This window comes from Wasmannia auropunctata, unplaced genomic scaffold (assembly GCF_000956235.1).
Source record: "Wasmannia auropunctata unplaced genomic scaffold, wasmannia.A_1.0 LD336083.1, whole genome shotgun sequence".
Classification (NCBI taxonomy): Eukaryota; Metazoa; Arthropoda; class Insecta; order Hymenoptera; family Formicidae; genus Wasmannia; species Wasmannia auropunctata.
In genome coordinates this window covers 1,323,660-1,348,555 of record NW_012026807.1, presented here as the reverse complement: position 1 = coordinate 1,348,555, position 24,896 = coordinate 1,323,660, and the positions used below count along the sequence as shown (strand labels likewise).

General features: G+C 45.7%; 2 protein-coding genes across 3 annotated transcripts in view; both read left to right on the top strand.

The window, feature by feature from the left end:
- The first annotated feature begins 2,054 nt into the window (after nucleotides 1-2,054).
- Nucleotides 2,055-13,857, top strand: LOC105448619. Its single transcript, XM_011687297.1, has 6 exons — nucleotides 2,055-2,535; nucleotides 7,901-8,109; nucleotides 9,733-9,868; nucleotides 11,477-11,610; nucleotides 12,623-12,929; nucleotides 13,761-13,857. The coding sequence occupies exons 1-6, from the start codon at nucleotides 2,499-2,501 to the stop codon at nucleotides 13,844-13,846; spliced, it is 909 nt and encodes a 302-aa protein (XP_011685599.1). The 5' UTR covers nucleotides 2,055-2,498; the 3' UTR covers nucleotides 13,847-13,857.
- Nucleotides 13,858-17,200: 3,343 nt separating this feature from the next.
- Nucleotides 17,201-24,896, top strand: part of LOC105448618 (choline transporter-like protein 1) — a 23,426-nt gene continuing 15,730 nt past the window's right edge. For both annotated transcript variants that reach the window (XM_011687291.1, XM_011687290.1), the window contains exon 1: nucleotides 17,201-18,326. In XM_011687291.1, coding sequence (XP_011685593.1) covers nucleotides 18,209-18,326 — 118 coding nt within the window. In that variant the 5' untranslated portion in view covers nucleotides 17,201-18,208. The remainder of the gene's footprint in view (nucleotides 18,327-24,896) is intronic.

The window sequence follows — 24,896 nt, the reverse complement described above, 5'->3', positions numbered from 1 at the left end:
TGCAAGTACGTGCAGATGCAATGATGATTAAAGTTATTTATATTCCCGGCGATGAGTCGGGATATACATATATAAATTGGGACGTGGCCGCGAATGACGGGGATTTACGGTCGAGTTCATTTCGCGGAGAACGTGCGAATGATGGGCGATAAGACCGATGGAGAGGCCACTGAACCGTGGGGCGGCGAAAAGTTTTGAAGATTATTTCGAATTAGTTTTAATTCGCCGTAATTGGTCGCGAACGCTGGACCGGAAGCGGCTACCGCGAGAGAAGGAGGAGAAGGAGGAGGAGGAGGAGGAGAAGGAGGAGGCGGAGATGGACGAAAATTCGTTTTAATTAAAATTGATAATCCCGGGAGAATGGTTATTATTACGTAAGTCGCCCCGCGGCTGCATTGGGAATCGAACAAGTTCCCCTTCGGAAGTTATTTGGGATTGCGAGTTACGTCGTCCGAGCTCCGCCGGAGTTGCGCCTTCTAATGGCGACGTCCATGCAATCGGCGCACAAACACATTCAACCACTCGGCCGCGCCGTGACGCACTTACGCAAGCTGCACAATTGTGCTGTTACGATACGACCCTGTTCATTCTACTTTCTTGTATTACGTCGGGGTGGGCGACAGCGATAAATAATCCGTGGATATCCGTACTCCCTGTACATGATACCTCTTCATGTAAGTTATGTTCACACATATTTCTGGAGGATAAAAGCTGAACAATATCTGTGCCGTAGACAAGTCTCGTTCATTGTGTCACAGTGTTACGTTAACTGTTGTTACGAGAAATAGCAGGAATAGCAGGAGGACAATGCCGTTAAGCGAACGGATGAACAAACACTCCAGATTAATCGTTTCTCTCGTTTAAGCTTTCATTTTTTTAAATTTTATTTACTTCTTAAATTAGAATATATGTACACAAATGTAAAAAAGAAATATATAAAAGGTATAAAATTTGTACAAGTGGTGGCGATAAAAATATTTGGGAACTTAACTAGATATATATTGATATCAAGACATGCTTATACAGGTATCCCGAATTTAAATATCCAAACTTCGAGAGCGTGTAAGGGATCGACAGACTAAGAAAAAAAAGTCCTTTAGAGATTTTACTTCGTTTTGAAAAAAATCGCAAAAAAAACAAAACGTACTTTTTATTTTTGTGTTATTTGTTATTTGTTTATTCATATTTATTTACGTTGTTACTTCCTTGTGAATAGTGTTTATCTCGATACGTTCCCGAAAGTTTAGATATTCAAATTTGGGACGCCCTATATATAAGAAATAATTTAATTACTATATTAAGTATTATCGGGAAATTTATTGCAATCAGTTGTAATTTATCTGTCAAAGTAAAACTTGATAAGAAGAGATATTCCGAATAAGGAGCGGTATTGTCTCATCGCGAATAGTCATCCAAGTAAAACATAGCGATACAGAACAGGCAGACCTGCAAATAGACAAACGGATATCCAGATAGGTGGTCTGATAGAATATCGATAGCGGTATATCTCGAAAAAGGAGGAAGAGAACACATCGTGACAAGACCGCCCGCCTCGTAGCAGGAGAGAGTGCGTTCATCCTGCGAGAATGCATACACACAAAACATACACGCGAGGGGGCGGAATGGGGAACAGCGGGGTGTCCTGGCGCGGGGGAGCACCAGGGGGAAAGGGGAGACCGGCCTATCGGGGGCCGGCTCGGAGTTGTTCGGAATCTATCGGTGGACCAGATTTTACTCGTATATACGTACGCACATTCACCCCCGCGGCACGACGACGCGCGACGGCGCGGCGCGACGTCGAGGGGGTGAATGCGTGTCGCTTCGTCCGCGCGCGTACACCGCGTGTGTGAGTGCGGCTCTTGTACGTATACGTGCACGCCGTCGCTAAGACACGCTCGACGACGCCGGGGACGCAGGCGCGGTTTCGCGCGGTCACGCTCGCGCACTCGGCGGCGCGCGTCGCCGGCGCCGCCGTCGTCGTTTCCCGAGGAAATTGATTCTGCGCGAAACGCAACGGGGGTTCCAGCAGCGACGGAGCCAGCCGTGCACCACCAGAGAGAAGCCGGGCTCGGCGGGCCGCGCATACTCCTCCGCCGGGGAATAACATCCGCGATATCGAGTCGCGCGAGAAGGAACTTCGTAACACGTAACGCTCTCAGCCGACGATCCCCCGATCGCGGCGTATTATGTAAGGGGGATGTTGCCGCCGTTGTCGTCGTTCGCTTACGGCACCCTTTCACACACGCGCTGTACTGGCCGTTGCCGTTTCTACTACTGCTACTGCTGCTGCTGCTGCTGCTGCTATTGAAGAGAAGGATAGAGAGAGAGAGAAAGAGATAGAGGGAGGCAGAGAGCGAGAGAGCGAGAGAAAGAGCGGAGAGGTGCCTCTCCGACGACATGCGAAGAGACGCGTCCGACGCGACGACGACGGACGACGAGCGAGGATCGCAGACAGCCCCAGTGAGACACGTCGGCGACGACGAGCGACAGAAGCATTCATGGAACTGAAAATCCTGCTGTGGGTTCACATCGTGGGTGAGTTGCCTTCCGACGAGTCGCCTTCCGCACCGCCCTTACGCGGGTCCCCCTTTGCGTATATGTGCGTACATGCACACACGTATATACACACACACGTCGTCGACACGCGTAACACGCAGAATCACCCTCGTCGTATCTGGCGACGGTGTTGTCCGCTGTCGACGACGGCATGCATGCATGCTTGCTCCGGATTACCCTCCTGCACCTCCATTCACCTCAATTCGCGCTGTCCTCCCGCTGTACGCGACGTCTTCCCCGCTGGCTGGTCACTGCTACCTCGCACGTTCGTTGCCCCGATAAATGAGCTATCCTACGGTATAGATCCGTCCTTGCGGCCGTGTGCCGACGCGGCTCCGCTGCACCTGCGATGACTATCAGCCAACGTGGATCGTCCGCGCAGAGAGAGCCGTTCTACCCCTTTCGGTCGGGTCGAGATGGACCGTTTTCGCGTGATCGGAGCGACGGTACGGGCTTGCGGCTGTAAAATATGAATAAGTTAAGTTAACCGTGGACCAAATATATTTCGTTCGAAAACGAACGTTTGCGTTGACACATCTGAATAAACATGTGCGTGTACGTGCGCAAACCGACGATGTAAATTTTACATGCACGTACGTACATTCGACTTTTTGGTCAAGCTATTACGTTAAACCCAATGAATTTATTATGTTAACATGGATAAAATTAAATTGCCGATATTAAGCGAGAGATTAAATTAACGCATTACCGCATCGAAGCGCATGGCGCCAAACTATAAAAATTTCAAGTTAAGCGTACGGCTATACATTATCATCGTTAATTTAGCTCCACCGTAAAATTCATGCCTGAGTGCTCCAGGTCAGACACTTTTTCACGATATCAGAAACTTTCTCCATTACGGATATTAGCATAAAGTACATGCATAGACGATGCGGTGGTACGCGCGAGGATTGCGAAGTCGTCGTATGGAATAATAACGCGACACGCAAACGTCGTCGCGAAGAGGGGTGCATCGGCCGGGGAGCCGACGTCTGTCGGGATCTTCGCGGATTTTCCCCAGCTCGTGAAATGGATTTCGTCTAGGCGGTGTGGGCGTTGCTACGCCGGGGAACAAAGCGCAAAAACTGTTAACGGAGACGCGAGAGAGAGAGAGGCGAGAGACGTCGCGTCTCGGGGATGCGAGGAAGAGGATCCTGTTCGCCACGAGCGTTGAACCAGCAGCCAGGGAGGAAAGCCGGCGGTTGTATCCGAGGAACATTGGCGCGTCGGGTCGTTGCACCGCGTTCGCCATAAAACGCGCGGGCGTTCCCCGTAATAGGGCATTAACAAATTTAACGAATTCCCATCACGGCGGGTATATAATCGTATTAATGACATTCTGGCGAATACGATTTTACGGCGAGCGCGGCGGAGAGCCCTTCCCCCGCGCCGCCGAGTGAATTCGCGCTCCGTTGCGCGCGCTAGCGATCTGGCCTCGCTAAACTTCTTCGTCTTCTTCTTCTTCTTCTTATCGATGTTTTTCTTGCTTAATATTAACGGTCGTCGGCGAGCGATCAAATATTCGATTATCCGATATAACTTTGTAACGTATACCGATCGCTATTTGCGACAACTCTTATATACGTTCACAAATGGAGACTTCATGCTCGCCGTCAATCTTACGTCAATCTTGCCTTTCATTCGAGGATATATGTATTTTAGAACAGTTCTGTCAGAGAAAAAGAGAGAGGGAGAGAAGAACAGAGAAATAAGAGCTCCTTTCTAGTGAGAATTTTGTTTAATATGCAAGTGATTGTGAGAAGGACATAATTTTTACATGACGTCGATGAAACAACTTTCTTCGTTGTTTTATTCAATAACACGAAAATTATTGAAAAAACAATAAATCAGCAAGTTAAAATTATCGAGGAATCGTTATATTGACATATTGATAATTTTCGTCTCTCGTGTGACACGGCGTAATGTGAGTAATTATATATTGAAATCGGTGAATTATAAGACCCTCGCACCTGAAGAGACGCGCGAAAGTAATCACGACGTTTCCTCGTTGCAATAAAAATGGATGGCAGGGATACAGTATCGGGAAATAAACTTGCTGGAATTATACCATTTCCAATCCCTTCTAACAAATAATAACGTTTGATAAATGAAGTGTTAAAATGTATACTCCACGCGATCGTCTACGTCATGAAAACCTGCGCATCTGACGTTAACAAACTCGCTTGAAAACGAGCACCGCACTTCAAATTGAACGGATTCCGAAACCCGATATTAAGCGCGAGATATCCCGTCTGCATTAGCGCGATTTTTTACGAGCGAGGATCTACTGTATGAAAAGCAAGTTATAATCCTTTTTCTCTTCTTTTTCCGAAAAAAAAAGAATGGCGGAACTTCGCTTATATCTATACGCGTTGCCATTTATAACGCAGATAACGATGCACGGTGGCGGTGGCGGCGGCGGCGGCGGCGGCGGCGGCGGCGGCGGCGGCGGCGGCGGCGATTGTTCCGTTATTACGGCATCTCCCTTTATCAGTTTGCGCTAAAAATAGCAGAATCCAGATAACATTTCCATTCGCGAAATCTCGAATCAAAGTCTCACGATGCGTGCTCATTCTCATCGGTAATTTTCGTCCGATCGTGCGCGAGCCTTTTGCCGGCGCACAAAAGATAAGCTTTCTATTGGAGCGTATAGGGATGCGAAGCGTCGAAGCGCACGACGATACGGGCCCCTCTCTCAACTCTCTCTCTCTCTCTCTCTCTCTCCCTTCCTCTACGCAAATGCGATTCGTCGCTTCGCTCGGCAGCTAATTAAGCCGATCGCTCTACCGAACGTCATATCCGTTCTGCAGATCCGTCCGCGCGATTGTCCGATCGGGCGAAATCGCATTCATTGCGCGAGAGCTGTCCGTTAAACCGAGCGTATCGCCATTAGTGTAAGCGAATTAAGCTGAACTCGCACTCGTATCGGCATCGAATATTCCGAATCGAGCCGCTGTCTCTCGAGCAGATTGATATTACCCACTTCGCCACTGGGTACACCGGGGCGAATGGAAATTATTACGAAGCGCTGTTTGCGCATCCACTTCTCTTTTTCCCTCCTTCTCTCTCTTTCGCTCCCTTTTTCTTCCTCTTTTTTTTGCGAGAGGTCATAACGCAACGTCCGACGTACCGTACCACGGAAAAAAAACTCGGGTGGCTCGCAGAGCTGAATTCGACTCGTTAACGCCGGCCATAATCGCCGTCGCTCGAGAGTGCTACAGAAGTGCGTTACGGCGTCGTGCGTGCTTATCTGTTTCTTTCGCACGACGGCACGTTCGTTACTTTCTGCCGGCACGACGACAGTCTCGGGGCGGGTCGTCGCCTCGACCCTTTTCTTCCCCCCTCTCTCCCCCCCCGTCCCCCCGTCGTCAATCGTCGCTGTGCTTGCCGCAAATCCACTTTTTATTAACGACTAACGACCGGCCACGAGAGAGTGCCCTCGTGGTTTTGTAACTAAATACCCGTAAGCCCCGTGAAGTGCCGCTAAAAGGGGTAGGGGGAAAACATTACGCCCCGATCGTCACACCCTTTAATGCGCCGGGGCAATATTTCCCTGCGATACTCTCCGCCGAAACTCTCCTCCGTCCAATCCGCGAAACTGCGAGAGTCGGCATTATATCGATCCCGTGGAAAGAAAACGCTAAGAATTTCTCCCCGGCGCGCGGAAAACTTCGGTAAAAATGTCGCATTGAAATCGTTGCGTACCGCATGAATCATTTACACGGAAACTTTAATACCACCGCCAGACTTTTCTTTACATAAACAGAATCTCTAACGTAAGTTTGCTGACCATAAAGTTTTGCTGCCTGATTGAATACGGTAACCAGTCGCGATGTCACGATGACGTTATGCGCGACTCTAAGTTTTTTTTAGTTTTTTTTTCCAGGTATATTCAGACTATGTATGTATATACGCTTAAAAAATTTACTTACTGTCACCGATAATGGAATTCTTATTTTCACTGACCGACATATGAAACGTTTGTAGATTTATTGCGTCCTTTATGCAAAACGCGAAACATAAATAGCTGGAGAATGAGATCGTTTCGAAAAAGCGCGAATGATTTTTGCATCTAGGTACGTAGGCACGTGGAAATTCTACGAAGGCCGCCGCGCCGCGACGATGAGATCCGTTTCGGGAACGCGTAAGCTCTGTTTCTCGCGCGAGAATCGATCCCATTCCTCGTGAATGAGAATATTTGGCCGAGGCCCCGGAGAGGGGAAACGGAGCAGAGCGCGAGAAGGATTCTATTCGCGATCGATAAAGGATTCCGGCGTGGGGATTCGCCGAATAATTTCGAATCCGCGGATGGAGCGGCGAGTGCGTCGCCGTTATTATAAGAAACTATTCCTCGCGAGCCCGTATTATAGGTATTCGCGGTCGCTTTCATTATGAGGATTTCCGCGTAATGACGATGTCGCTCTGATAACCAAAGTCGTGGCTGTGTGTAGCCTGCGAAGCCCAGTGGTTCCCAAGTGTGCTCTCGCGGCACACAGGATCATTTGATCTAATTAAAAGATGAGGCTTCCTCATGACAGTCGCACACACAGAAAGGTCTGAGGAAATATAATCCTTAATTAACGTAATGTATCTTCCATCGGCTTTTCGCGCGTATACCCGTCGAGCGGCGTAGCACGTGTACCATTGTACAGGGCGACGAAGGAGAAACGTGATATTTTTACGTAAAGATCGAATAACCGTAATGATGACAAATTATCATTCCCCCCCCCCCCGTATTAGCGTATTAGCGAGTCCAAAATAGCGAGATGATATTTAGCGGGAGATTGAGTCACGAAAGAGCGGCCCGTACGGAATACCGAATCGAAGTAGACCATCGCCGGTGGAAATTTTAAAATCGATATAGCTACAGAATATTATATGACGTAGCGCCTTTACTTCAGTCCGACCTTCCGAAAGCCCATCGTCACTTTTCCTATTTGGGAAACACTGTCCCACGAACGTAATCGATGAGGTATGCATCGCGGGCGATATTCAGCCGCCCTCTCATGACATGACACGGCAGAAATTCACCTTCGGCTTTCATTTCCTCTTTTCCCCCGAGGGTATGAGTCGAGATTCAGATCCATATGCGGGTCTGTCTCCCTCTCTCTCTCTCTCTCTCTCTCTCTCTCTCTCTCCCTTTCTCTTTCGCTCTCTACGTCCTGCACGTGCCCTAATAACTTCGCCAAGATCATCCGTCCCGATAAGCGTACAACGCGAGCCGGAGAGCATGCCGGACCGCCGTTTCGACGACAAACGGGTGTATAATACGCGGGCGCCCGACGTAGACGGGCGTCGATAAAATATAATTAACGAACCTTTCCGTTCTTTCTCTCTTTCCCAGGAATTTGCTCGGGTCTGCGAGGAGTGCGCATCCAGATACCGACGGCCGTGAAGAAGGGCGACTCGGCGACGCTGAAATGTTGGTATGACACCGAGGGCGACCCATTGTACACCGTCAAGTGGTATAAAGCGAATCGAGAGTTTTATCGCTATGCCCCGAACGAGAGTCCGCCCGTCAAGACTTTCCCCATCGGAAACCTGACGGTGAAGGTAAGTTTTTCTCCCTCCGCCCCCCCTCCCTTCCCCCGCCTCTTGTTCCCCATTCCCAATCCAAGGTGACGGACGAGCTTTATACAACCTCGGGTGTCCCGCGGGCCGTCGCGAAATCTCGAGATCCTTTTGTAGCCCGGCGGAGCCGCGCGGAGAAAAAAAAAGCGGGTGTCAAGAAGAGAGAAAGAGAGAGGAACAGTGAGAGGGGGAGAGGAGGGGTGAGGATTTATTGCGGTCGAGAAGTTGCGAATAGAACACGATAACACCGATACCGCCGGAACGTACAGTTCCTGCTTGCTGCTGTATAGCGTATACCGTTCTACATATCGGCTGATCGAAGTTTTTGAATTCGAGCTGTCTCCCTACGAGAGGAGTAACTGATGGCCCTCGTCGATGTGCGTTACCCGTCCTGGTATGGGTGTCGCGTTTTCCCTCTATTAAATTCCGTTTTTATTTTTCTTTTTAATTTTTTAACTGGACAGGAGTTTTATCGCGTTTTTTTTATTGTAGTCTTATATTCAATTTATGGTATCGCAAATTCTACAGTTTTTTAAAATTGTATTTTTTGTAATTTTACCAACTAGAAAGAATCGATGACATTCTATTATTTACGTCAGTAATCTATATGTACAGTAGTGTATATGTATGTACACATGTGGATATATATATATATATATATATATATATATATATATAAAATTTGGCGACGTTGAGTTGCAATTTTTACTCTTTTCAAAGTATTTCCTTTAAATGAGATACGTTCTACTCCACTCTATTTTTCTCCGCGAACGTTTCGCGGATGCATCGTTTACACGCTCCAAACCAGTTGCTTAAAACGCCGTTAAATATAATTTTATGCGGCCCGGCGGAGGGTCCAATTTAAAATTCCGCGTTTCGGACACGGCAGCTCCGATTACGATCTAATGACGGTTGTTATGACGAACGTCCACGCAGCGCGAGACGGCGACACGTATATCTATACGGCCGTCCGGCGGATAGATCATTCTGCATTATTGCGCTTTGCACACGCGTTTTTTAACGTCCGACCGTTCCTAGCTGCCCGACGTGCGCCACATTTTTGCGATACGTATGCCGAGCCGCAGGCGCTTTTCGCTGCAATTCGAAACGCAATTCGGACACCTTGCTGCGATATTCATTACTTTTAACATCGCTCGATAACGACTCTCGGCAATCGACAACCGGTGTGCAAAAAAAAGAGAAGAGACGGAGAGGGGGGGGGGAAGCAAGCCCGCGAGTGCATCGCGAATATTTAAACGTCGCGGATGGGCCGGGGAGGGAAACGCGAGACGGGAGATCCCCGTTTGGGAATCAAACCGGGACTGATATCGAATAACCAGGCCGGTCGCATGTCGCACGATTGGCGGAAGCATTGGTCATTAATGGATTGGACGGATTCCTCTCTCGTAAGCGCGCCCGTTACGTATTCTCGTATATGTACACGTACATGCCGGGCGTATCATCCGGGAGAATTCCCGCGGCCCTCCGTGTCCCCGATAATCGCAACGACGACAATGACGACGACGGAAGGACGGCGGGAGGCCGACGTGGACGCCTTTCGTGCCGAGGCGTATACGATCGTAATGAATTACTGTTGTTCCGCAGAAAACGGAGAGCAACGCGACGCAGGTCGTGCTGACGAAGTTGGAATTGGAGGCGGCGGGCGTGTACAGCTGCGAGGTATCAGCCGATGCACCTTCCTTCCACACGGCTATAGTTTCCGCGGCGATGAACGTCGTCGGTAAGTGTCTCCTGTCCTCCCCTGTGCTTTTATACTCGTGCACACGTTAATAACTTAGGACGCCGCGTCGTCGACTACGTAAAAAACACGTTAGAGCGTTATTACCACAGCGGGACAATTTAAACGTGCCTCGTCCACCTTTACGGCCCGACCGTCCCGTGATATCGAGTTTTTGATAAGGGGAAGTAATAATAAGCGCGGCTATTTAAATCACATTCTCGTCGTCAATAAAACTTTTACCGTAATTTACCGTAAGATCGACGAATCGAAGCGTTTCGCGAGAAAAAGAGGAAGAGAAGAGGAGGGGGGGAGGGGGAAAAAGAAAAACGAGGAGAGATGCCTACGCTTTGCGAGCGACGCCTTTCGCAATTTACAGGGGTTGCGCGTCGAGTAATACATTTTAACAACGTAAACTGCATGTCGCTATTTTCGAGGTTCCTTCATTAAAAGCGTAGCATCCGATGAATTCCGCGCCGACGACATTTCGCCGGGACTTCCTTTTCACAAATACACCGTAATCTATTCTGATATTACGTTATACGAACGTACTTCCACCTCCGGAGAGAATTAAATGTCTTTTTTAATTACTTGCGTCTCGCGCGCGCGTGTCACAACCAGCCGCGGCTCGCGAATGCGAGGAGCGAGAAATTATAGGTACAAATATCTACGCGCACTCGAGCTCGCGGGAGAGTTTCGGAGATGCGACACAAATCTTCCACAAGGACGGGACTATTCAATTCTCACGTTAAAGAGAGCGAGAGAGAGAGAGAGAGAGAGAGAGAGCGGCGACATTTTTATCCGCTGCGTTCTCGCCCTCTCGTCGTAAAGGCGCGACAAAGCGCACGAATTTACGTCCACCGTAAAAAAAAGTGAAAAAGTAATATTTCCCGCGAGGGCTGGCGACGACACGTGTGCAGGTGCCTGTAACGAGTCGCCGCGCGCGTGTGCGTAATACTTGACGACGCGTCAAGTGATAGCGAAATGGCCCGGGCACGCGAGCGCGAATCGCTCCGTCTATCGTAAGAGAAGAATTTTTCGTACGAGAGGACGAGAGTGCAGCGTGGGGGCGAAAACGACGACCGTTTCGTATCGACCAACCGTCATCGCCGCCGCCGAAAGTTTCGACTGCGTCTGGGCTTTGGGGAACGACGACGGGTCCGGTCAAGCCCGGTCAAAGCGACAACGTCTCGACTGCACGCAAGCTCGTGCGATGCTTGATCGCGTGCGTACGTACAGGGTGGCCCGAAAGAATCATATACTTTGTATTCTTTGTCTAACGGCATCCTGTTCCATTATGAAGAAAAACCTAACTGAGGGTTTTCTTATCGTTAACTTTAATCTCCCGCAAAATGGGCTTTACTCCAGTTTGATACATGCAATTTGAGTATTTATCGCAAATAACGTATTAATGCGCGATAAATGGAGGATTTGCCGAAAAGTGATGATATAGTTTCCCTTTTGATATTTTCGCCGAGAGAAAATCTGCTTTCGACACCACGAAGTGTAGTATACGTATGCATGGAGGGTGGTCTCTCACTGAGGCCGCGAGGGCTGAGGTGGCTAGATCTGGAGCACTCTATATATGCGGAGTATATATTGCCTTCGCAGAATTGCCCTCTGAGATGCCGTCGATACAGGGACTAAAGAGGAAATACCGCGTCGACGATCCGCTACGTTTGAACTGCACATCCGGCCGGAGCAAACCCGCTGCGAATCTCACTTGGTATATCAACGATCGACAGGTATGCTCTAACTGCTAATGATAGTAATGCGCGCGCGGTTAGACGAGAGGATAGACGGACGGAAAGGAACGGGAGAGGAGGATCAGATACCTCTATTTAGTTTACCTCGGCTTTGATCCATTATCCCTGATCAAACGTCAGAGACAAGAGAGCTTATGGGATACGTTCCTCCTCGAGATGTTCCGAAGTTGGAAAGGGAGTAGCATTCGCGGTGCGGAAAATAATTTAACAATCTGATCCTTGATTAGCGTACAATATTAACATAAATATCTCTTAATTAAGGCTTGATTGAGAACGACGTTCGAGCATTTTTTAATCTTTTGGGATAACTATATACCTATGTAATTAAATCTGTTTCGAAGTAATTATTTAAGTAATTATATCTGCTAAATCTGCCCACATTTTAATAAATATTCATAAATTAAACGATAAAATGCTAAAAACTCTCTCGATAGTAATTTTAAAGTTATATTTTTACAAAACGTCATTTGCAATGCTCGAAATAGCTTCCTTAATCACCTTACGTCAACACACATCTACGTAAATTATTTCGTGTGCTAGGCATGAACGCACGATCGTCGTACGAAAATTGAAATCGCCGTGCTACCGAGAATTTATATAACAGCAACATTAACGACGTATGAAGCACAGCGCAAATATTATGTATATATCATTTCATCTTTATACCGCACAATATCAGTATTTATTTTATCTCTTAATAGCCTATTATTATACTATCGTCAACTCATCACGACCATCAAATAATGAAACTTAATTAACTTTCTAAAATATTAAATATATTCGGGATTATTTACTACACCAGAATATACGTATGGCTCTGATGTGCATATTATGATTATCTATAAATAAATAATCTTTTAACATTATCCATATTATTTTATGCTATATACGCTTATATCTCTGTAGTAACGCGGGTCTACATATTTAGAGAAGTTTCGTGTAATCTCGTTGACTAATTTATGTCCTTTCTGTGTGCTTCTTCTCCCCTCAGCCTCTCAAACCGCACGTTCGCACGTACAGCCCGCTCGACACGAACGAATCGGAGTGGCAGATTTCGCAAATCGGGCTCCAGTTCCTGGTTACGCACGAGCACTTCGTGAGCGGCAAGCTGAAGATACGTTGCAGCGCGTCGATATACGACATTTACTGGCAGAGCACCGAAGTCAGCGCCGAGGAGGATCTGCCGCGGGTGATACACTACGAGCCTGCCGCGACTATGGTCGGCACCAACTACCTCCAGCCACCGCCAAATTTTCAGACCGGCCAGAAGAAGCCCGACGGGCAGGTTGGAGTAAAAGGTAAAGTTTCTCTCCGCTTCTCCGCGCCGCAATGTGCGCTTGCATTACGTAGTAATCGGATGCCCTAAGGGGCACTTAAATCATAGCTCCATGATAGTAAAGCATTAATTTGCGAATAAAAATAACGAATAAATTGTAAATCATAAAACGTTAAATATTGAGAGAGCGCGTAAGAATTTACAATATATGTATATATATGTGTATTGTATAACTTTACATATTACAATTTATGTTTATTTCAATTCATGTGAGGTAGGCATGCCGCATTCTAAACCTCACTTTCAAAAATTTAATCAAATTACTGACGTTGAGTTTTTGTTTCTTACATATTTTGCCTTGCATTTTTGTTCTGTTTTCATCTAAGTAATTGTACGTATTTTTAAAAATACGAGAAATTATTTGTTTTAACTTCATCCAGAGGGTGAAGCATAACATACACATACATACACATACGTGAGCGTGGCGCAGTCTCATTATTTCAACAAGGAGACCGTCCTCGCTCATCCATCGGTTCTCGATTATTTATCGAAATTCAAGACACCTCGCGGGAACCCGAACGTGAACCGGCTGCGCGGGTTCATTTGCTTAGAGAGTGTTCTATTTTTTTTTCGAGCTTGAACAACATCCGGCGGGCACGACGAGCTCTTTGAGCTCCTTAGCGTTCGCTTTGAAACACAGCCGGGGCATTCAGAAAGCCATGCCGTTGAGCCGCGATCTGAATTCCTCTCCGCTCTCGCGCGACTTAATCCCTCGAGAAAGTAAAACAAGAACAAAAAAAAAAAAGAATGGGAGATCGTATTATCAGAGCGTCTCGTTCGATAATTTTTTCAGTGCTGGGGTCCTCCACGGTGAGCCTGCGGCCGTCGGCGAGGATCGTTTTGGAATTGTTTGCGCTTCTTCTAATCGTCATTCGTTAAAGACATATAGTACATCGCTCGAGAAACGCGCTTTGGAACACTTTGCGTACGTCGACGTATTTGTAAGAGGAGGAGAAGGAGGAGGGGGCAAAGGAGGAGGAGGAGAAGGATAAGGAGGAGGCGGCGATGGAGGGCTCGAGAGGCGCTTTGTGCGATGATGACGTTTCCTCTATGGGATCGCCTCGGATCACCACGCAGCAGCAATATACAACCGGAGCGAATACAGGGAGCTCCTTGGGTCACGTCACGGCGATGAAACCTGAAAGGCTTGTTCGCGAATGGCGGAGGAATGGAAGTGACGGGACGCACGACCGAGAGTTCGATCGACACACAGGCTTCGGACGACACCGAAAAAAAATCGTGGACGGAGGGCGGACTCTCCCGGCGTGACGATTTATCCGACGTTCACTCATCCGACGATCAACGAATGTCCAAAAAGCACTACAGCGACGACAGACACGGATATATATATATATATATATATATATAATAGATATATCTTATATATATATATATATATTCGGCAGTTATTTTATTATTATTAGACCATGTACTCTTCTTGCTTCCTTCCAGCGGGAATAATGTGTTTGCAATGTGTAGGTGTACGTATACATACATATAGTACGTTTCGTCGCATCGTACGAGAAGATAGTTTTTTTTTCGTACTTTTATAACTCAGAAGGAGACTATAACGTAGCATGAATGTACGTGCGTATTCCTCGACAGCGTAAAAACGCATATACACGTAATACAAACATACACGGTACACAAATGCATATGTACACGACAAATATGAGTATGTAAAATCGCTCGATTATATACACACATGTATACACACATTCATACACTCACACAGTCTCTCATACACACACTCACACATACACACATACACAAACATATTCCTACAGATACACTCTCACACATACACACACGCATACACTGTCAGATTTTTTCTCTGTACGAATAACTGATAAGTAAAAGTGTTCGAGAAAAATATATATTGCGGCCCGCCTAAGTATTTTACAGTGTGCGAGATGATGTACCTGAATCGGATATTTGCGCGAACTTCTTTTTTGTGTTGCTATTTAGGGACTATGTATTATATATATGATAAGCGAGAAAAAGATGTGCTATGTATATCGAGTTATGTGGTAACGACACAACTTTGTGTATCTCGATCATTCCATTTTCGTATTAAAGCGTAATTAATTTATTGACGAGGCTGATTTAATTGATGTACAGTACGACTTATGGAGTTTATTATAAATTCATTAAGTATATTGTCACTGTGTTTCCTTCTGTGTGCAACCTCTATTTCTTACATTTCGCCGCAATTCATATCGCAGCTCTAATACCTTTCTACAATCATGCAAATAGAATCTACTGTCTGCGCGTAGGTATGTCATTCATCAAATATCGGCTTGATAACATCATAAATTATATTGCGCGCAGTTTGCGCTTATCGATTTTCGATATCGTTCATTTTCATCCTAAATGAATTCCCGATGAATGTTTCAATGTTTCTGCAAAAATCTCGCGTTCAAACTAAATATGTCAAATAGTAAATGATACAACAATAAGACGTAAGAATAGAATTTCTGAAAAAAATATTGAATACAGTAGGTTCTCCAATTTTCTTTGTTTCACGTTACAGAGATAAATATATAATATTGTTTGATTTCTCGAGCGGGACTACACATGTATATATGCATATTTATATTATGTTAATATTGATATTAATAGAAATCATTGATATAAAAACACATCATATTAATAATTATAACAATAATAAGCACAACAATGTCAGTGCTTAAAAAAATTATTCATGTTAAAAAAAAATTTCATTGTATACTTGTTTTTATGCGTTGCATCAACGGTTTTATTGAAAACAATTTTGTTTTCTATGCTAGAACAAATATCTCTATCCATTTTAAACAATCCCGATTGTTATTAAAATAATGCCGTCGTCCTAAATAATGCACGAGTGTAAAGAAGAAGGCCGGTCGTCGGCTACCGGTGAAAACGCCTGATTCCCGTGTACATTAAATAAAATATCATTCGACAAAAGCGCGCGTTAATTCGCTTGGCGAATCGAGGAGCGCCGCTTTGCGGATTATTATATTTATTTATGCATGACCGCCGTGTGTGTACGCCGTTAATGTGATAACTCAATTATTGCGCGCCGTAATGTTTACCCTGTGCCGTTATGCGAAATACATAACCACACGGGTATTTTTGATATTTGTACACAGCGTATGTAATTGTGTGCCAAGGGAATTGAGTTGAGTATCCTAAAATACCAAGTTTGTTGACATCTCGTTATCCTTCTTCTTCTTCTTCTTTTACGAATCTCTCGGCCGTAATTATTCTATATTTATATCTTAATAATTTTTAACTATATTGATTTTTTAATTAATTTGCATTTTTTGAGTCTCGCATTATCTTTTGGGATGTGATAAACTTCGACGGTTAAATTAATATTTACATAATAATATTTTGACATTACAATTTCTCAGAAAAAAACATTAAAAATTATTTAAGAAGTCATCTTTTAACAAAATTTCACATTACGCAAATCTAATCGAGATATTTATGATGAAATAGCTCCGAAAGTTTCCGATATTCTTCTCTTTTATCACATAAGAAGCTCAATGAATAGTTGAAGTGTAGAAGGTGACAGTAACAATCCGTAAATGTGATTATTCATCATAGTGTTTCTTCTTGTAAGTGTAGGAGAATTGTAGTTTTCCAAGAGGTTATGCAGGGAATGCAATATTCGATTATAAAAAGATTGGACTCTGCATTTAGCAACTTTCAAAAAAATTTTTAAATGTTTCTCATAGTTACATATTTTCTGTCACTTCAGTTGAATAAATTTAAAAAAGTTAGATCTAAGGAATAGTGACATGCGAAAAATTCAGTACTAAAAAGCAGTCTGCAAAGTAAACAATCTTACGTTGATAAAAGTGTATGTTTATAGCTGTATACATCCTAATAGGTAAAAAAAAACGCACCGTTTGACACTAACGAACGCACGCATTGATCGAAATCCACCTGTAATATCTTCTCTCCCTTTAGATTCTCGATGCTATACACGAAAGTAACCGCTTTATTTACAACAATGGGGATATTGTAAATATATTTATTATTTACTACACCGATACACAAGAGATCCTCGATATCTATCGCCTGGGGAAAATTATGTGGAAGTACCGCCTCGTTTCCGAACCTTGGATATGGTCCACGAGGCTAAGGGGCGGCTGGCAATCGATGGCGCCAGACCGTTGGTGTGTGGGCATACGTCAGGCGCTCACGGATATATCGGGAACGAACGAGATACTGCAGCCCAGTACGCGAGTACTCGCACACGAACGAACGTTCTCGTTGCTTGGCGACGGGAAATCGGAGCGGCGTTACGTCGTCGGGGATTCGAGAAAGGATGAGGATCGCCCGTACAGTCGAACTAGTCGAAGGGCGATCCTTCCCTCGGGGTGGCGAGCGGAAAAATTCGACGTCGCGGGTATTTCACGCGAGTCGAGTGCCACGTGAGAATTCGCGAAAATCCCTTCGACGTCGACGCGGCCGCACTCTCTCGTGCGCGAGTTTAACCCTTACGTAAACGTTACCGCGGACTCGCGAAATAATCCGACGAAAACTCGCGCTGACCGATCGCTATATAGACGCTCGATTGGCACGAAGGTTGATTTTCCACGGATGTTCGTTCCTGGCCGACATCGTCGACCGCCCTATTCGGTAATATTCGACAGTGGCATCAATGCGACCGAACGCAAATACGCAATTTGCGCCTCGCCGTTCCGTATATCGCGACCATATATTGCTCTGATCCCTACAGAGATGTAAAACGATGCGCGCCGAGATGAATTCCAACAACCGGCAATCTTAATGCAGACGCATTAACGCGGATAATGTATTCCGTATCCGATCTTCCGAGGGAAATTGCTTTCCGCGGGCTCGTCGTCGCTCCTGCGAGTGGGTGCCGGGTGTGAATGTGGTGCGTGCGTGGCATACACGCGCCAGTCCCCGCCGCGAATCATATAACCGCGTCGCGGAATTACTCTTTGCTCTGTATTTCCACTTTGACCTTTGACTCGACCCGGTGGGTTAATACGCGCCGTCATCGCGGGGAAATCGGGACCTCGGTATTTTGTATAAGAGGTACGCGACACACGGCGACAGATCTGGAGTACCGCGACTGATGAGAACATCGATCGTTGAGCGCCGAACGTAGAGACGTCACGAGATCTTTGGCGCCGGACCAACGAAAGCGCGAAATATAGCTCGCCGTCGTCATAGAAAATTTTCGCGAAACTCGTTGGACCTCTGCCCGGAGAGAGATCCGCCATGGAGGGCTGTGACTGTAACTGTGACTGTGGTAACTGTGACTGTAACTGTGACTGTGGTGACTGTGACTGTAACTGTGACTCATGTGACTGCAACTGCAGTGAGTTAGTGTTCAACGGTGAGTCCCGAAGATGCATGCCGCCTGCGTACGCATCTGCCGTTCTCCTCCCTCGAGGCTTTCTCAGCAAATTTGCAAGACGTATCTCCGCCAAGCAATTGGACAATATTAATAAATTCGCATAGAGCTCGCTAATTTCTATGCACGGCAAAACGCTGCGCTAGATGCATTATTCAACATTTATTTTCAGAAACCGCAATCTTCTCCGACATTCTACACAGTAACTGTATTTCTTAAGAAAAAAAAAAAAACCAGAAATCTCTAAATTTTTAATGAATTGCTCATGAAACAAGGCAATTTCGCTTGTTCTCCAACAAACTAACGAAAATTACAATTTGCGAATATTTTCATGAAAATATCACGATGAAAATAAAATATATGAAAAAAAATTCGATACCAATTTGTTTCTTAATAGTGTAGCGTGACATAGAAACGTTAGACGATCGAATGTGTGTTGAAGGCACCTGTATACTTACATGCCTCTCGTCACATTTACGCTTTTACTCTCGCATGCGCCGAGAAAAACTAGCCGAGCAGGTCACCGGCGAAGCGCACGAGCACCGTGGAAACGGTGTGCTCTCGATAAACTTGCGCCCGCCAACCAACGGCCGAATTTCGCGCTCGGAACTTACCACCACCTGCACTCGCGTTCCACCTGGCGCGCGGGGGTAATGCCGACGCCTTTCCAGGAATACGCGATATCGGGCCGTGAAAATATCGCTCGCCCAATATTTTTCGTCGCGCCGGTAATGGATGGGACGTTCCGTCCCGCGATTCCTAACGCGAATAAATCGAATCGCCGCGAGTCGACGATAATCGCGCCGTAATTTGTGCCGTGACAGCGACGCAACCGCTCTTTGTCCGCTCTCTCTCTCCTCTCTCTCTTCGTCGGTCGATACGGCCGTTTGATTAATTGCGATAATGCCCTCTCTCTCGCGGCCGTCTCTCGTTCCTTCTAGCGAAAAATATCGCTAGAAAAATAAGCGCCGATGATTCGCGGACGTTCAGAAAGCCGGTCGCCGAGCTGACGCTCGCTCGCGCGCGCGCGATAGCTCGTGAATATTCATTTCCGATCATCTTCCGGTCCGCGACGGCGCAAAAGCGACGGAATTACCATCGAGCTCGCGGCCGTAAACATCGCCCGTATGAATAAGTTACGTTCAATTATTGTGTACACGTGAAATATATGTCGAGCTAATAAAGCGTGCGACATTTCAAGCTGCATTTTACATGATCGACGCAAAATTCATGTATAAATGTGAAGCTGGCGTAAAATACGTCGGGCGTGTGTTGATCGCGATACCCGACTCGTTTCCCGCTCCCGTTTCATCCCGACGAAATGCTCAACTCCCGCGTCGTCACGCGGGAAAGGGACACCGTGTCGTCTTCAGCCCGGTGCTGAATATCGTTGACAAAAAGAGAAAACGCTAACACGATCCTTTACGCTACGCCGTTTCTGTGAAACGTATCGACTTTCGAGTCACGAAGTGACTACATTGACCGTACATGCGCCAGCCGGAAGGTCGATAATTTTCCCGACGTATATCGATGTCGCGCATCGACGATGGAAAGGTAACGGGCACGGGTTCATCATCGGCAATCGCCGGAATCTGCGATCGTACATAGCGTGAATGTCATAGCGAAACGCGCGACGTTATGCCGCATCAGACGGGCGCGATTCTCTGCGCGTATGCTCCACACGCGAAAAGTACTGAAACTGGAAAATAACAATCCGAGAGAAGTTCGCACGTTACAACGTTGAAATTACACGCGGGATACGTGCAAGTTACGTTTGAAATAAAAGTTACACGCCCGCGCGGAGATTACGTTAACTCCGCTTCAGACGACGCGCAAATTCTAGATATGATACGCCGTGTGCGCGACACGGAAGATATATATTTTACAAATTAGAAATATTGTCCCCGAACAAAATGCGCAACACATATTATTTTTTAATATATACGCGCGCGTATGAAAGATTTAATAACTTGTTATCCGTAATACAGACTCCAATTACGCATACATTTACATATATAGATATCACAATATCTGACTTCGAAAATAGATATAGAAATAGAAAACAGAAGAGAAATAATAAATAATTAATAATCAAATTAAATAATTTTTATCCAAGACCTCTTTTAAGCTATTATGTATAAAAAAGAGCGCGTACACATTATACATACATATACACGTAAATAATTTAGCAATAACAAGCCAAAAAAAGAATACCTTCAAAATAGGAAATTGAAGATAATAAAAAGAGGATTATATACGTTTTTAGACTACAAATATAATTAACGCTGTTGTGTACGCTTCTCTTTTTCAGAGCTATGATTATATTTCCATCTCTAAATAATTAAGACTGCGGCTAGGATCCCATTTCAATTTTTTACTTTAGCTTATATCGTTCAGAACGGGTTTTATACAGTCGCCGCCGTGACGCGGAGTCATCGAGCGCATCTGCACGGGGACGGGAAGATGAAAGCGTGTCCGACGCACGAGCGGGAGCGTGTCCTATGCCTCTTCATTATCGCGGCGCGACACGCGTGGCGCGTCCGGAAACAGCGTATTTCGCGCGGGTCTAATTGAATGGGCTTAATTCGTCACGAGACGGGCGTGTGTGTTTCGCCAGGAGTTTCGGGTTTATAGAGTCCGGTGTGTCGCGACGCGGCGCGACGGACGCTCACCGTGTGCACTCTTAATTTAATGCGGTCTTAAATTTTTCACGGGCCCTCATCCCGTGGTGAATTATCTGGCGACCGCGCGCGCCTGTATGGGAGCCCCTATATATCAACGCCCGGCCGTCGTGCACCGCGTGCGGCTGGCTTAACGTCGTTTTCGGGGTGCTCGTCCGGAGCCGTTACGCGTGCGTGCTGCTCAGGTACGACCTCGTACCTGGCGAGAACACACGCGCGCGGGCGCGGGGTCACTCGGGTTCGCCTAGACCACGCCGCATTTAGCGCTAAACGCGGTCATGCGATTCTAATTGCGTTTCCGAAGGCTAATAGCGAATTACGGTCAATTATCATAATCACCGTGCCTTTAGATAAGATAGTATTTGACGAACGTGAAAAACGCGTCTAATTTTTTCCTAGATGTTTTTTTTTTTCCTTTAACATTTCATCTTTACACTTAACATCTTAAGCGTATCTATTCGTAGGACGAGTAAGATCGCCATCTGCGACGCAAATGTATACAAATGAGACAAGCGGAATTCACATTTGGGACATAAATGTATATACGTATACTACGAGATTAATACGCAAAATATATTCGTTGCCGTATAGACGTGCAATATGTATACGGAGGGGCCCCCTCCCGGATTCTAGACAGACGTATTTCCGCCTCCACGGGGACGCAAGTTACGCTCGTTCCACGAGTTCGTCAAGAACAATTTCTGCCAGCTTGACGGACGGCGAGAAACTTAACTCAACGTTTCGGAAATAAATATTTAGGTAGCCCGAGCGAACGGCCTCTCAGAGAAATGTATTTTTCGATGAATTATAAAACGCTCGGGACGGGGAAGGCTACCGAGTTAGCGCCTCTTTCCTAAAAGTTGCAGTATCATATCTTGAAACTGCATTCGCATTAATCTCTTTTTACGCATATACTTGCTTCTTATCTGCCGCTTATTGGTGTAATCATCATTATCAGCCCTTGTTTTTCTCTCCACTCATGGATATAAACCTCTCTTAATTTATTTAGGTTACAGGAATTTAGTTACTTCCCTATCACGCTGGTTAGTGCGGATCAGTGATCAATTGATTTTTGCTGATCCGAGCATTATGACCTCAATTTCTATTTCGTATTTCTGTGGTGTGCGCTATTTTCAATTTATACTGCAATATACGGGACCTACAGTTTTAACCCAGGTTCTGAACGGTCTAATTAAAAGGATTTTCCTGGAAAGATAAGTATAGATCGATGATTTAGAGACTCTCGATGATTTGCCATTATTTTCCGAGAGGTGATAATCGAATAAAAATCCGATGTTTCTGGTCGGATTTGAATCGCGCCTTCGATATAGAAAACAGACGCACAATCGCCACTGTCGCAACAAATAATTAAATTTATAATAAACATTTAACGTCTTAATTTTCGATGCTACCAATTTTAGAAAAGAAATTTTTACGTAATATTTTTTGTTTCTCTATAAAAACACCTAAAAACAAGTCGAAATTAAAAATAATTTATCATGTTTTCAACATGTTTTTCTACATTTTTGCAACCATATATAAAGACGGTATTAAAAACATTATTAACTTAAGTCGTCAAATAATTATAAATCTGTAACAAATAATATATACTATTTATAAAAAGAGAAAGAACGAGGCAGATACAAAAATTATATTATCGTATGAATAACTTATATATAGCGACTTTTATCGCAAACTGACGGCAGCCTATTTACAGATCGAATACCCCTTATAATTGCAACGCGATTGCAGAACCGGCGATAAATGACGCGGTTCGATGACAGAAGGTAATGTCATTAACAGTTGGACATGGCTATCTCCGTCTGTTATACTCGCGATGTCGCGAATATGCAAGCGCGATCGAGCGGCGCGGCGGACCTGTCGCGAGGCGCAATTGCGCTCCCCTGGTGCGCTCCGTGATGTCGCAATTACCGATATATCATTGCTAATACAAATTGCATTCCGGTACGAGAGCGTCTCGCGATGGCGCGGCCGCGCGGAGAATCGAAGCGCACAGGGACTTCTCCTCCGCGAGCAGCTATTATTCAGCGCTCACGTAGGGTACAATGTCACAAGTTATCCGTAACGCATCGCCCGACATGTCGCGTGCTGGCTCGTCCGCGTCGTATAAAAAATTCACGGTGCAATGACCGCTATTTTTCAACTGGCCACCGCGACCGCGCGTATTGTCTAACGGAAACGGACTGGCGAAACGGAGGAGCGTCGGCCGGCGCGGCGAGGGTAATCAGCCTCGACGGTCAGAGAGGGTGCAAAACCGATAAATATTATGGACGGGCTGATTGCGCGTACACGAGCACGCGCTTGCCTTTCTCTTTACACCGTTATCGATTGCCTTCAACGTATCTTAAAATCAGTGGAATTTCCGTGCCGTCGATGCGAATTATAATTTCGAGGCGATCTCTTTTTTTTTTTTCTTGTCGAGATGTTTGAAATATTGCTTACGAAGACCGCAGCCATTTTTCGGCCGGTGCCCTGTAGAGGTAATCGGTTTTTCAATGAGTTCATCCACGGGGGTTCAGCCGGCGCGGTCTAATTACGCTGCCCCCGTTCAAAGAGCCGGTCCCTGAAATATTCACAAGGCGCTTGGATTTTTTTTTCTTCCTGCGCGGACAATTCCGCGTGTCCGCGCTCAAAGGCGCTTTGGTTGGCGCGCCCAGCCCCGCGCGACGATACAGCGCACTTGTTTCTTACAGCGGAGTTCGAGCTGACGGACGACTGAATCCCGTTATGTTTTATTAGTGTGCAAAGAGCTATGCTCGCTGGTGCGCGCTTTGCTGAAATACACTCGACGGTCTCGTTTAACTGATATTAGACGAAAGGGAATCGCGGGGTGAGATTCAAAAGGGGCAGGAGGGGAGGAGCTGCTGCCTCAATTTCAGCGGCCTGAATAACCCGTGCGTATTCATGCGGGGGCATTGCGATACAATGTCTCGGCAGCGCGAACGCATTATAAATAGAGAAAAATAATAATGGAACGTTACCGCTCTCTCTCTATGCTTTTTATTACTCGCTCCTCTTGTTATTTCAATTATGTATGTTTGCGTGTCCTACATGCAGACCGCGTATAGTCGGAGCGCATACAAATCGAAAAGGCATGGTTGACACATTCGACATGTTTAATGCGTGATATTACAACGTACACCGTCCATGCCAGGCACGCTATAAAATTTTAATGACAAGTTCCGCGAGGCTAGTTCTCGGAAATTGATTTTTCCTCGGCGCGGGAAATCAAATGGCGCATCAAACGCTCGTTGCAATTTTAAAGCGTTTAACATCGAATGTAGTACTTCGGCCGTTAAGATTCTCAAGTGGAATTTCCATTCGAATAAAAAAATCGTTTAAAACTAACCGAAAGATAAACCTCTGTTATCTATTTACACACTCGAAGAAGGTAGGGACCTCAGCTTGATTTCTCCGGGCGGATAAATAGCTTCGTAATTACGAACTTTTTGTAATTTTTACTCGGGAGGAGTCGACTCGAGTTTCTCCGAAGAGAGCCCCTGTCATTAAAAATCTCATACAAAAAAGAAACGAGTTACATCACACCGTTACACGAGATCAAATCACTTAAAAAAAATTGTAAAGTAATAATTTAACGAAGATGGTGCTTGTACTGCGAAATTAGCGCATATCTTGTCAAGACTTGTCAAAAGGAGAAGGAAGAGAAAGAGAGAGAGAGAAAGAGCGAACGGGAATGAGTCTTGCGGAAATCATTATGCCATGTAATTCCATGACGGTAAAATTGCAGCGCAAACTATTAACTAACTGCAGCGCGCGCGTATAGCGTAAGATGTTTACATATCAGTCGGGTGAGATTGATACGGTATCGCGTGATGCCCGAAATTGCCTC

What these genes read in the sequence shown, in the direction of transcription:
- LOC105448619 (XM_011687297.1), top strand. Translation starts at nt 2,499, where the DNA reads ATGGAACTGAAAATCCTGCTGTGGGTTCACATCGTGG. An exon ending in TCGGAAACCTGACGGTGAAG is followed by an intron (nt 8,110 to 9,732) that starts GTAAGTTTTTCT and finishes GTTGTTCCGCAG; the next exon opens with AAAACGGAGAGCAACGCGAC. An exon ending in CGCGGCGATGAACGTCGTCG is followed by an intron (nt 9,869 to 11,476) that starts GTAAGTGTCTCC and finishes TTGCCTTCGCAG; the next exon opens with AATTGCCCTCTGAGATGCCG.